The sequence below is a fragment of the Epinephelus lanceolatus genome, chromosome 8, assembly GCF_041903045.1.
Source record: "Epinephelus lanceolatus isolate andai-2023 chromosome 8, ASM4190304v1, whole genome shotgun sequence".
NCBI lineage: Eukaryota > Metazoa > Chordata > Actinopteri > Perciformes > Serranidae > Epinephelus > Epinephelus lanceolatus.
In genome coordinates this window covers 24,129,614-24,143,347 of record NC_135741.1, presented here as the reverse complement: position 1 = coordinate 24,143,347, position 13,734 = coordinate 24,129,614, and the positions used below count along the sequence as shown (strand labels likewise).

Genomic DNA, 13,734 nt, shown 5'->3' with positions numbered 1-13,734 from the left:
TTTGTTTCCTGCTGATGTCTCCATTACTGTCTTGTTGTTTGTTCTTGCGATTTTGCCAAAAAACATATTGTCTTAAGAGCATTTTTACAAGTAAATCACATCCCAAACCCAGATGACAATTTTTTGTCACCTTTTAATGGGAAATATGATGGTATATGTTTATAATTTTGTGGTATTTAAAATTAAAGATGAAATATGGATTTGAAAACTCTGCCAAAGGGAATACTTCTTTCTATTTTTGTCCTGTTGCAGCCTCCTTTGTTGACAGCAGATAATTACGTTATTTATGACAGTTTTGCATCCCATGTTTTTTCAGGTCATTCTGCTGTGTCTCATGTCCTTAATGTTTGTATTTGTTTTTCCTTATTTAATCTTTAATTTTAAACACAAAGCCACAAACATGTGCCTTCTTATTTAGATTATAAGATAAGATAAGATTTTATTTCCATGTGCTCTCTGTGTAATGTGTATATTGGCCAAACGTCAAGAAGCCTTTAACAACAACACAGTGGAGACAGCAACAGATACAAACTGACAATTATCCAGTGACATGTCACTTTAATGAATGTTCTCTTTGTGTTTCTGCCTGATGGGTTTGAAGTATTTAAAATTAAAGATGAAATATGTATTCAAAAGAAGATTCTGCCAAAGGGAACATTTCTGGATTCATATTTTGGACTCTTAACAACCTGCTCCATTACTGAAGCCCTCTGATGTTCTGTTATGTTATTTATGGCAGTTTTGCACCCTGTGTTTTTGTTTATTTGTTTGTCTTAGACTTTTCATCATATTGATGTATTGTTGTGTTGAGTTTGTTGGGTATTTTTGTTGAACATTAATAAATAGGGCTGCACAAATAATGGAAATATTATCAACATCGCAATACAGCCAAGTGCAACTCTCAAATTGCAGGAGTTGCAATTTTTCCACTAAGGTAAAATGTGTCACAACATATTAGTATTAATCAAAAGATGCACCACCAGCCTACAAATCATACTCCAGACATAAGGGATCATGCTTGTTTGGTACAGACTCCAGCAAAAATCACATTGTTGTCACCTTATTTATTTATTTTTCAGTGAAAATTAAATGCAAAAATTACCATTACCTCTAAAATAGCAACGCATCGCAATTGCAACATCTGTCAAAATAATCACAACTTTTTTTGCATGTCCCGCAGCCCTTTAAAGAAAGATACTCATAAAGTTTGACAGCATTTAAAACAGGTGTGTGGCTTCAGTGCTTCAGGTGTGTTAATTGTAAATTATCTCCTCTTTCTTGGAGGTTATTTCTTCTGTGTGTGTTTGGCATATCTCTGTTTGACTGAAAGCTCAGAGGAACTGGGCGTATGCAGGGAGGGAAGGGTTAAGAGTGTGAAGATGCTTTTCATCCGACCTATTAGGGAGAGACGTCTTTACATGACAAGTGGGCTGCCTTTCATCTTTATCAGGGCTGAGTACAATTAGTCACCAACAGTAGTGAAATCCTCAGAGAAATTACTGGCAGAGGTGAAGATGTGAGAGCATGAGGAAACACAAAGCTTTGAGTTGGAAGACGCAACAATTGCTCTCAGCAACCACTTTGTGGTCATACAAAGTTTCCACATCACTCACACCGGCCATTAGTACAAGGTCAAGATTGTGTGTGGACACATCAGAATCACTTTCTCTAGACCAGGACAGCTACAAGTGAAGCCCACAGGCCAGTTGTGCACAGTTCAAATGAGGACAGGGACTTTTGTTGCATCCCTCTACTTTCACTATGTAATAAAAAGCCCATTAAAATAATATTGTACTGCATTGCTTTGCTCTGAATATTTCATGTGAATACATCTACAAGAACATTTTTAAAAAACCTCAATTCGAGTAGGATTTGTATTTCTTTGTTGAGCTGTGAAAATAATTATTTTCAGTAATTGCTGATTATGCCTTATCATCTTGCAGTATCAGTCTGCTCCATTTAGTGTCTGCATGACCTACATTCTTCATCATTGTGAAAAAAAAAACAATATGAATTTTATGTAAATGCACTTACTACAAAGCACAAAGAATGAAAAAATATATTGAGTGAGCTGTGGTGCGCATTTTCATACTTCATGCTTGACCTAACCTGACCCTAACCCAGCCTACAGTCGCCGACTCATTTGTTACTTGTACCTTATTCATCCACCCTTAAGTCTGAAAGCACAAACACCACAAACTTTAACTTCCCATTGCAATCATTTCTGCCAAATCCCCCAGAATCTCCTCCTTGCCTTACACGAACAAGTTGAGCTTTGTTTCCTCCCTGCTTCCTTTCATTCACCTGATCCCTGCAGGCTTTTAGACGCTTTAAAACAAGTAGTGCAGGGGGTTTCTGTCTTTTAACCACATAGCTGGAAATAATGTAGCAGATGCTCATAGAATCTGAGCAAAGTGCTGGTAAGACCGCTTCTGGAGAGATTGCCAACAGTCTAATATTAGCTGAGCACATGGCTGTCTATCAGTCACTAAGCTGGCTAAACTTAGTTTGTTGCTTCCCAAGCCTCTTTCCCAGTTCTTTTGCTCTACCACTGACCTCTGCTGGGTACTCGAGTGTCTGGGGAGAGGTTGAGCTGCCTTTTCCACTGATGAGTGAATGACTCTGTGAGGAATTTGCAGAATATAGAAGGGAAATAACTCTGACCGTAAAAGGAAAGTGTGAGTACTATCAGGAGGTGGGAATCAGAACAAAATGTTCTTTAACTCGTACATCCGATTAAGAATCATCTGTAAAAACCTGCTGGATTTTCCTCTGAGACAAACACAAACTGCTGCTGCTGAAGTGAGCTGTGTTGCCCTCGTCTGGCAAAGCTGTTAGCTCATTCTTGAATATCTAACAGGATTAAGGAAAACACACTCACCACTACCCCACCCTTTTGTGCCAAACAGACTTCCCTTTCCTCTACATGTCTTCCTATCAACTTCATTTCTGTTTTGGCCTTTCACAAACTATAAATCTTCCCCCCTAAGCATACCCTTTCTTCCTCTTCCTGTGTTTCATATCAGTACGAAGTCAAGACCCCCCACCTCAGGCTCTTGTGTCTAAACATAGCACCTTTGGAGTAATTAATCAGGTTAGTGTGATGCTACAGGTCTGGTGGTTTACAGCTGAAGAGGCAGCCCCTGATGAAGAACTGGCTCAGGCATATGATGGGATTTAGTGAAATTATGTTACTGGAGGTGTGTACCCTTCAGCTGGCTGGTATCAACAACAGTTCTCTGTTGGTTAACTCTTCAGAGCAGATCAGTAGCTATAATTCTCAGGATCAAAATGCTTTTGAATGAGTGTCCAATTTGTCACAGTGGCTTTTCCCAGTCAAGACGGGGCTCTACAGTGATGGAAATCTGATACCGAAGTCATTTTGCTCGTTAATAGTGCTGGGGCAAAGCATTTGATAATTACTTGTTAATGGTGTGTTCCACTCAAAGCGCAAAGTGGAGACATGTGAGTTCAAAGCGAACGAGATGCACCTTGTGATAAGTTTGTGGATATATTTGGAGGTTGTGTAAACAGCAGCTGTAACCTACAATGAGGATTAATTAATTCTATGACTATTTTAGCCTCTGAATATCTTGTTGAGTCACATAAACAAGGTTCATGTCCCAAAACTGCATTACCCAGTTTGAACAGAAGGGGGCAGTGTGCACATCCTCTAACAGAGAGGAGCTGAACAGGCTACTGCGCATTCACATGCACAAAGTCACAGATTGGCCCTGCTCCAGCTCACTATCAGGGTTAATCTATTCACACACACCTTTCATACCATGTGATTGACGCTGTGATGCTATCAATAAACCCGTTGACACGATATTTCTGTCCACATAGGTGTCGGCCATCAAAACAAAACAGTTATGGTAACAGTTCAAGCAGAGGACTTGTTTGCTAAGCAACATGAAACTAGGAAAAAGTTAATTCAAGCATTTTAACCTAGTTTCTGTAATTGGAATATAAGATTACAGAGTAACCAGGTTAAGGAGACAATTACATTAACTATAGGCTAGATGAAAATGTGGGTACTCTCAAAATATCATGTTAGAGCAGCATCTTTTTCGGCATCTGTGTGGGTGTAAAATGAGTTGTGTTTGTGTGTGCATAGTGTCTCGTACTTGAGCATTTGCAGGAACGCATCACAGAATGTCCATGTGTGTCTATGCGTGTCTGTGTGTGAGTCGTCCATGGGAATAATTACTAGCAAGGCCCCCTGGCTTAAGTAACAGCAGGGTTAGTTTGTTGTCCCAGCAAATGGATTTCCATGGGAAAACAGACCCAAGACGCTGTCTCCCATCACGCAGACACGCTGAAATTATTCAGGCGGGGGGTCCTCAGCAGCACAGCCGATTTGGGAGCCATAGCCTCCATGATTCAGTCACAGGCAGCACTTATTTGGACAGGGAGGTTTGCTCTGACACAACAGATTGGCAGCAGAGAGCTGTGGACGGACAGATTCTGAGAGAACTGTGGAGACAAGTGAGGGAGAGAAGAAAGAGAGAGCAGACTAACTCCACAGACTGTAAGCAGAGCAAGGTTGGCTGCTGTCTGTTTCTTTCTCTTAATCCTTAAATCTTCTATAATCAGGATGAGAGGGAGAGAGCATGTTGCCTGACTTAGGACAGCAGAGTCTATGTTGGGACCAGGACGGATTGCCAGCTGATGAAGCAACCTAACTGGCTGGTAGGAGAGATGGAGGGAGGGGGAAGGCATTCAGCTAGTGTCAGTTTGGGAAACTTTAACTTAACCAGTTTCTACCAAGAGCCAACAGGAATACAGGAGGTCCAAGATATGAGGATGGTTTAACTACTGAGAACAAGTAAAAAAAGAAGAGGACTAACCCATGGCTGGATTGTTTTAGGGTGAGACTTTACCATTACCATTTCTCCTAAGATTTATTTTTCACTTTGCTTTGACACAAATTGTTGCATATTCTTTACACTTTAACTCCACAGCTCATATTTAGGATTTCGAGGAAGAAGCTTGATCAGACTGCAAGGTGCTACTCAGCAGGAAGTGTAGGCCACAATGGCAGAGTTAAAATAGGAGCTTTCTATGTTTGTGCAGACGGAGGAAGAGAGAGAGGGAAAAGTTTGTGTGATAGTAATCTTCATTCTTCTACATGACACAATGCTGAAATAGGAACATATGTTTGTGGGATTAAAGGGGTTGAGCAGTCCTATCTGGCATTTAACGAGCGTTTATCCAAAAGATGCCATTACTCTAATAAATTGTCAGCAGGTGCAAAGCTGCTTCTGAGCAATCTGTGCAAATGTGTGCCTAGTGTGGATGTGGTGTAGGGAGCTACGCAGGGCCAAGGCAGCTTGATGACTGAAACCCTCAATCCCTCACTGGCAGAGCAATCAAGCTCTGTCTCACACTCATCTGCAGCTCCTTCAAAACATTACAAATGACTAAGTCTATCCCATTCTAAGCCTGAGCCGAGAGAAACAGTGTCATCATTGGTTTTAAAATACTTCATACAAATTTGTATTTGCATGGTTTATTGATTTATGCCAGAAACCAACTGGATACCTGTGAGTGCACTTGTATTGCAGAGCAGTGTGACACAGTTAAGACACCATTACAGATGCTGTTACTAGCCTAGTCTCCAATTGCTTGCAGCACCATGAGGCCTTTCTCAACCCAGTACACTCCTACTATGCCATCATTCACAGGACTTTCACAGACTGAGCATCTGACGATTTTCAGTGTTTCTTGACCATTTACTGCACCTAGAATCTGTAAATATACACCCATCTTACATTCATACCTACTCCCTCTCTTCTTCTGTTCTATAACGGGCTGAGCTAGTTAACAAACGTCAGCAAAAAGCATGTTGTACAGTCAGCTTACCCATCTTGTAAATCAGACTTGCGGATCAGTCACTCTAACAAGAGGGCGGAGGTGAGCTGAAAGCTTGTCATCCTCTTTAGGCATCGTGCCTTTTACACAAGGCCCGTACAGGTCATCAGATCTATTTAACACGCTAACTTCAAAGGCTGCCAGTCTTTTGTTGTTAGTTTCACAGTCATACTTGAACTAGTGTAAGAGGCAGATTTTGAGGAGAAGAAATCTTACACCATCCTACCCTGCATGGCACTGAGCAAAATGCAGATGCACACCAATATTTTCTCAATCACCGACACCTTTCACATCAGGATAAGCGTAGTGTTTTTTGACAGAAGCTGCTTTGGATCATGAGATATGTCAGGTCAGATTCTCACTGTTGAATTTTAAATGCTCAAATCAACAGCCTGTGGCCATTAGTGATATTTTTCCATCACTGTAGCACCCAAACATGGCATTGCTCACTAAAAATAAGCTGTTTGATGGGCATAAAAGTTTGATGGAGTTTGGTAATGCTCTTCACTACACCTCCTTTTAGAAACTCAGCCTGATACCAGAGGAAGTGCATGGCTGTCTCATGGATGGAGGAACAAAATCAAGAAACTGTGTTCATTTTGAATCCACAATAACATTAATGTTTCCTATTCAAGATGTGGGTGATGTGCAGAAGACCTGACACCCAGGTGTGAACCCAGGCAGAAGGGGGTCCAATGGCCACTGCAAATTATGACCCCGACTTGGGCGAAGGCCCGTCCGAGGACTTGGATAGCCTCCTGGATGATTCTGAGTCAGGGAGTTTGCTTTCTGAAGACTCAGTGCTTCCTGACTATGACAGGGATGAAGAGTGTAAAGACCCAGCTAAAACACTGTATGAGGCCTGTAGTAGGAATGACCCCAACTCCATGCGCAGGATCCTGGAGCGAGGAGTCACTAAGGACGAGGCTATGGAGCTGGACATCAACGGCCGGGTGAGATTTATCACACATGGAAAGAGTTTGACACAAGTGAGAAATCTAAATTTCTACAATGAACACTTTCATGAAGGTCAATTTATCTCTGCCTTCCTCCCCCTCAGAATGGACTAATGCTGGCTGTGGTCAAGGGATACGTAGATATTGTCACCATGCTGCACACATGTCCACTTATAGACATCAATCACCAAGACAATGATGGCAACACTGCCCTCATGATTGCTGCCCAGGCAGGTATGTCTGTTGACCTGTACAGCACATAAACATAACATCTAGTCTCAAGTCAATTCTACCATGTTAACGTTTTTTTTTTCCCCCAATCCAGGTTTCATCACCATTCTGAACTTTATTCTAAACTATTACTCTGGTGTGGACACCGAGGTCAGGGATCCCCGTGGCTTCACAGCCCTCATTAAGGCAGGTCTGCAGGGCCGAGCAGAGTGTGTGTCCGCCCTGCTAATGCATGGTAAGTTTACAGTACATAAGACCTACTATAAACTTTGTAGTATTTTTTAATTCAGATGGGAGGAACATCTGGTGTGTGTGTGTGTGTGTGTGTGCATACATGGACAATAGATTTATCCAGAGGCAGTCAGCCCAGAATCTTGAGACAAAACAACCCTGTCTCCTAGAAATTACAACTATATACAAATAATTTGAAACAACAACTCTGTGTTTTTCAGCGGATGCCCAGCAAATTATGTTTTTTTTAGATAACACTGCATTATGTAACTCTGGAGAAAGATAGTGGATTGTTGAGTCTAATTCCCAGGTTATCAAATATGACACTTTGAGTTGGTAGTTCAGTCTGACAATCGGGAATGAAACTCAACTTTCTTTCTCCAGAGTTACATAATGAAACACTATCAAAAAGAATTAACTGCTCGACAGTCCCCTAAAGCACTTGAGGAAATGTGGGAACTTAAAAATCTGTATCAGTTGGTATCATATCAGTCCCATATGGTCTAGCGGTTAGGATTCCTGGTTTTCACCCAGGCGGCCTGGGTTCAACTCCCGGTATGGGAATCTCTCTTTGGTCCAAGTCCCTATAGACTGAGTCACTGTCCCCATCGATTCAAGTCCCCACCTAGACCAGATATACAGTGTGGACTGGTAGTTGTAGAGATGCTAGGTTGACTCCTGAGCAGTTGGGGGTTTGGTGCCTTGATGAAGACATTAAACCCCCAACTGCCCAGGGTGCCTGTCCATAGGCAGCTACCCCAACATCTACCCAAATGCATGTTAAGGCCTGTTTGTACATGTGTGTGTTTTGGGCCTGTGTGTATATGACAACAAAGCGAGAAAAATTTAAGGATTAATAGGTATATCTAAGCGGCACGGTGGTGTGGTGGTTAGCACTCTCGCCTCACAGCAAGAGGGTTGCCGGTGCGATCCTGGGTGTGGGAGCCCTTTTGTGCGGAGTTTGCATGTTCTCCCCGTGTCAGCGTGGGTTCTCTCTGGGCATTCCGGCTTCCTCCCACAGTCCAAAGACATGCAGATTGGGGACTAGGTTAATTGATAACTCTAAATTGTCCGTAGGTGTGAATGTGAGCGTGAATGGTTGTTTGTCTCTATGTGTCAGCCCTGCGATAGTCTGGCGACCTGTCCAGGGTGTACCCTGCCTCTCGCCCGATGTCAGCTGGGATAGGCTCCAGCCCCCCCGCGACCCTCAAGAGGATGAAGCGGTTAGAAGATGAATGAATGAATAAGTATATCTAAAAAAAAAATCCATCAGCAAAATGTTTACTGACAACGCATTTCATCTGTTGCCACCAAAACAGGCAACTTGCAAATCACTATCCACTCGTAGTGACTACAGCATAAAGTTTTTATTATACCCTTTTTATAAACATTTAACCAAAATCACGATCTTTCCCTAACCTTTACCAAAGCACTCTTGTTGCCTAAACCTAACCATAGACAGAAGTCTGGATATGAGCCCAGGATTCTGGTGTCACAATCCTGCACCACAACATAATTACGAATGCAGTTTAGTAATATACAAATGTCATTTTTAGAAGAGTTGGATATACAAGTCTGGAAGTCTGACCTGTAAACTAATCTGGTCTTTCTCTGGGCTGCGGGGATTAGTCCTGTATAAACAGTACAGGGACATATTTAGGATAGCACGAAAAACAAATTCCAACAACGTTCTATTCAAAGTCGAGTCAGAGACAAATGACTTGGCAAACTTGAGCCAAGTGTGGAATAAAAATATATGTCTGGTGCTCTTGGATTTGTTATAAAGCCCTGATTATTCGTTAAGTGGATTGCCATAGTCTTTGAAATAGACTCTATACTCTATGAATTGTGCTCCTAAAGCGACCACATGGTGGGGTGATTTTACTGATGAAGCAGCTGATTTCCCCACATCCCTCAGCATCCAATCTTTATAAACTTGTATCCTTATTTTCACCACATTCTGATGTGTCCTCCCCTTTTTGTGTACAGGTGCAGATATGAATGCAATGGACTTGGTCCAAGGGAGAGGGCTAAAGGATTGGGTCCTCAGGACAGGAGGGTTTGAGACTCTTAACAGAATACGCCGCCTGCAGGCTCATTGTGTCGCTGAGCAGTTCTGTGAAAGCTACGTTCCTGAGTGGCCTGATCTGAAGCAACTGGTAGCAAAGGCCACTGCCGCCAAAACAGCCAGCCAGAAGCTAAGGCAGCGCTTAAAAGACAGCATTACTTTCAGTTTCCCTCAAGACCCTCAAGACAATGGGGTCATGGACCATATGGTGCGGATGACCACAAGCATCCACAGCCCCCTGATAGTCACTGGTTGCCATCCACTCTGTCCCACCAGCCCCCCAGAAATTGGCAAGCGGCGATGGGCTGTCTCTGAACTGCTTGAAAAGCATGGCAGCAAAGAGTTGGAGGAGAGCACAGTGTCCCACAGCAAAGGCCCAATCATCACCTCAGCTTCTCCCACTGCTGTGTCAGCCGCCTCTGTGTCTCTGACCTCCTGCTGCCAGGACTCAGAGCGCAGGGACAGCATGCCATCAGGTGGCATGAAAAGCTTCATTCCCCGCAGCATAGCACACAGGAACAGCATCTTCCCCTCAGGCTGTATTCCTAAGATTGAAGTGACAAAATCTGGGGAGCCCACTCCAAAGAAGGAGAAAAAGAAGAAAAGGCAGAAGGGCTACCTGGAGCCTCCTGTCTGGAAGTACAAGGAGGCCAAGGAGGAGAGAAAGAAGGAGAAGAATCAAGAAAAGGAAAAAGAGCAAGAGAAAAAAAACAAGGGGTCTAAACGAAGCCACAAATGAGGAAGTCTTCTCTTTTTCTCAGAGAATTTCACTGAGATAAAGTCAGGCAGGAGGGATCAGCATGCCATTACAATGAGGACAGTTTTACTAAGGAATTGCAAAACCAGTTTGGAAGTGCGCCGCTGGTAATTAAACACTGATGGATTGGAACTTGGGCTTGGGATGAACATGAGAAAACTGGAGTGACTTGAATTTGCTGGATACAAAGTATTTATGTAAACCAAATGTTATTTGGTTTTGGAGATATATGCTGACATGTCTTAGCATGGCTGTTTCTCATTTCAGCGTCTACCTGGTGGTAGATTAAGTCTCACAGAGATGCAAAATTGATTTGTTTTGAAAACTTTATTTCACCAATCTGTGTATTGTGAATAACTTCCAAGTAGCGTGCCATCATGGTATCCAACTGCAAAGTAACCAAAGCAATAGCAAATACTATACATACAGTACATAAGAGCAATGGCCTTCAGCAAATAAATGTATGTTATAGTTAATGAAAAAGACTGTGATGTTAAATGGAGGAAAAAGACAACACATCATCAGACTATGTGCTGTGCTCCTCTACAACACAGGCTCAAAGAGACAGTGGTTACTTTTTGTAGGACCAAGCAATGGGGGGAATGTGTCGGCACCCAACTATTTTGAGATTCATAAACTCTTGTTTCTTTTTCCACTCTGCAATAGGAGTAATGCTGTTGGCAAAAATTCAGAAACAGGAAGTAAACTGTAGCTATGTAATATCTTAATTTTGATTGAGATCACCATTATTTTCAAAGGTTATCCAATCCTCTCTGTATGCAACATGTAACATATACTGGATGCCTTTATAATGTTTTTTGACAGAATTTTAAAACTCCAAACTGAGCAATGGCATGTGAATGATGTTAGATCCAGGAAAAAAAGAACTTTTTCATTTAGTCTGATGATGGGGAAAAACTGCTCACTGTTACCTCTGCACAGCAAAGAAACTATTTGTGCATAATGTTGCTCAGGAAGTTTTTTGTTATATGTTGGGCATTATACTTTTAAGGGAAAGTCTGGATCTTTTGAAGTGGGGTTGTATGAAGTACTTATCCATAGTCAGTGTGTTACATATCAGAATCAGAACCAGAAATACTTTATTGATCCCCGAGGGGAAATTATTTATGTTACATATAGTAGATGTCTGTTGGCACACCACCAGTTTGTGGAAGCAGGCAGGAGTACTGTACTGTAAAGCCAGACTCCATTGAGAAAAACAGTAATTTTACCATGCTCAGTACAGGAGCTAATGGGCTAACGCTGCCTCAATCAGCTAATTGTGTGGCTTCACTGAATTCAAACTAACAATTTTAAATGCCAAACCCACACAATTACTGTAACTAACTAGCTGATTGAGGCAGCAGTAGCCCAGCAGCTCCCTTCTTAAGCGAGCTAAAATTAATGTTTTTGCCAATGGAGTTTGGTGGCTTTGACAAGAGCATGGAAAGGGAACTGAGGCCGTTATTGGCTGTATGCGGCAAGGTAAAGTGGTGAAAATATTCTAAATATAGCATACCCTTAAAGTGTTCCGGATTATTTTAGGTGGCTTAAATACGTTTTGCTGTCAACCCCGTCCACAGCAGTACATTGCTTAGCCTCTTTAGCGGTCCTCTTGTCTGCTTCTCCAAACTGGGGTGTGTGCCAGCTGACATCTACTGTATGTAATACACTGACTACCTCATGCAACCCCACTTCAAAAGATCTGAACTATCCCTTTCACCACCTGTCAAGGCAAGAAATGTATTTTGGGGTCCAGCTTGCACTGGGGCGTTCTGTACATAGATCAACTTGGTACTTGATAAAATCATAAGTAATAACTCAGAAAGCTATCACTGCAATATCTATTCTAATTACAGCAAAATATATTTAAATGTGTTATCTAAAAAATAATCTATTTTAGATACCTGTTCTTACAAAATGCTAGAGCATCGTTCTGGGGTTATTTATTTTGAAGTGGAAGCAAGAGACACAGGAAGCTCGGGTCTTCTACAACTTGATAAAGTGTGAGACGGATGAAAATGTGTGTTTGTATGCAAGCTTGGAATAAAGTTACTGACCTTTTCAAGTCGGTTTGTTTTTCTTCACCACGCTTCGCCTCTGATTTGTTGATCTGAAAGAACCACAACACTGTGTGTTAGTATGGTTAAAAGTGCAACACTCTAGATCAGACTCTCCCAACTGGTGGGTCGCGGTCTAAAAGTGACTTGGAAACGTATCAACTTTGTAAAAAACACACCTTATTTTTAAGTACAATGAATTTCCAGCACAGAGATCTTATTTTGAAGTGCCGTTTTCTGCTGTAGAGTGAGTGAATAACAGACAGATGCTTAACAGAGACAGCAAACTAGCTTGAGATAAACACAAGTATGACACAGAATATATTAAACTGTATAGACATTGAACTAATGACTAAGGAGAAATCTGGACCCCGTGGCTGGACCAATTGGGCACCACTGCTCTAGATGACTGTTACACGGGGAGCGGGCACAAGAGGCTTGAATGTCAAAATTGTTCTTTATTAAAACCATGCTTGGTTCATAGATAAAGAACTTCTGCAGTTCAAACAGCTGAGGAGGGAAAAAGGAGTTTAAGTCAGTATTGAGCAATGTTAAAACGACAGTCCCCAATCTGAGAGAGTGATCTGAAAGAACCACAACACCACCTGATAGAGTTTTCGGTTTGGTTACAATCCCCAATAAACATTTCGTAATGTACAGAAATACACTCTTACACAACTCCCTGTATTTACACGATAGAAATGTAACACTCCCGAAACGGACATGCATGTGATGGATGAGCCTCTTGCCTGGCACCGTGGCAACTCTCTCACAATAAAGTTACTTTGAGCTTCTTAAGGAAGCCTATAATGCGCTCACTGGAGTGGCATGGGGTGACTCTTGAACCCTGGTCTGTAATCTTTTAATCCAATGTGCACTATCATTATATAACAATTAGCTTTTATTGGTGCTAACATGGAATCAAAATGGCCACTTTGATGTGTTACATATTTCATTGAAATTATTTCTATGAAAACAGGTCAATTTCATGTTTCATATGTCGTTAAAAAGCGAGAACAGATCTGCAAACATCGTCGCATTGTATTTTCAGTATTGGGCTCACTTCCTCTTCACAGGGGGAAACTTGGTGTGTGGAGGTCAGCTTGTAAATAAATATCTCTCTAGACTTCAATGAAGCGTGACGTTAGACCAACCATGTGTAGGAGAGACAGTAAACACATATCCTTTACAGTCTTAACATATAGACTGGACCAGAATGTAGATTTTAACCTCTGTAAGGCTTGAACATAAGCCAACATTATATTTTGATTTTATGTGTCATGTTTTCCACAGCAACATATTCACAAGTACTTAAGTGGGGGCAAAATGAGTCGTCCCTTTATCAAGAATAAGCTTTAAAAAACTCAGTATGAAAACATGTCTGTTCAAGCAATATCACATTTCCTCTACTCTCGTAGATAACAAATAGAGGCTTTTTAGAACAACCTTAAGGGAATAAAACCATGTGGCTTTTTGAATCACAGAGATTAGCAGAAAAGAAAAATAAGTGCTGATTAAAAAGAGGGAAACAATTTGCTCTTTTTCCTACATGACAGC

The 13,734-nt window shown here is 41.6% G+C and overlaps 1 protein-coding gene and 1 non-coding gene across 2 annotated transcripts; both read left to right on the top strand.

Moving 5' to 3' along the window:
* The first annotated feature begins 4,345 nt into the window (after positions 1-4,345).
* Positions 4,346-12,202, top strand: ankrd33aa (ankyrin repeat domain 33Aa). The gene is made up of 5 exons (XM_033628377.2): positions 4,346-4,871; positions 6,510-6,827; positions 6,935-7,064; positions 7,156-7,296; positions 9,282-12,202. The coding sequence occupies exons 2-5, from the start codon at positions 6,570-6,572 to the stop codon at positions 10,097-10,099; spliced, it is 1,347 nt and encodes a 448-aa protein (XP_033484268.1). The 5' UTR covers positions 4,346-4,871; positions 6,510-6,569; the 3' UTR covers positions 10,100-12,202.
* On the top strand, positions 7,785-7,856 carry trnae-uuc (transfer RNA glutamic acid (anticodon UUC)). The gene has a single exon. It is a non-coding gene; the product is annotated as a tRNA-Glu (tRNA).
* Positions 12,203-13,734: the final 1,532 nt, after the last annotated feature.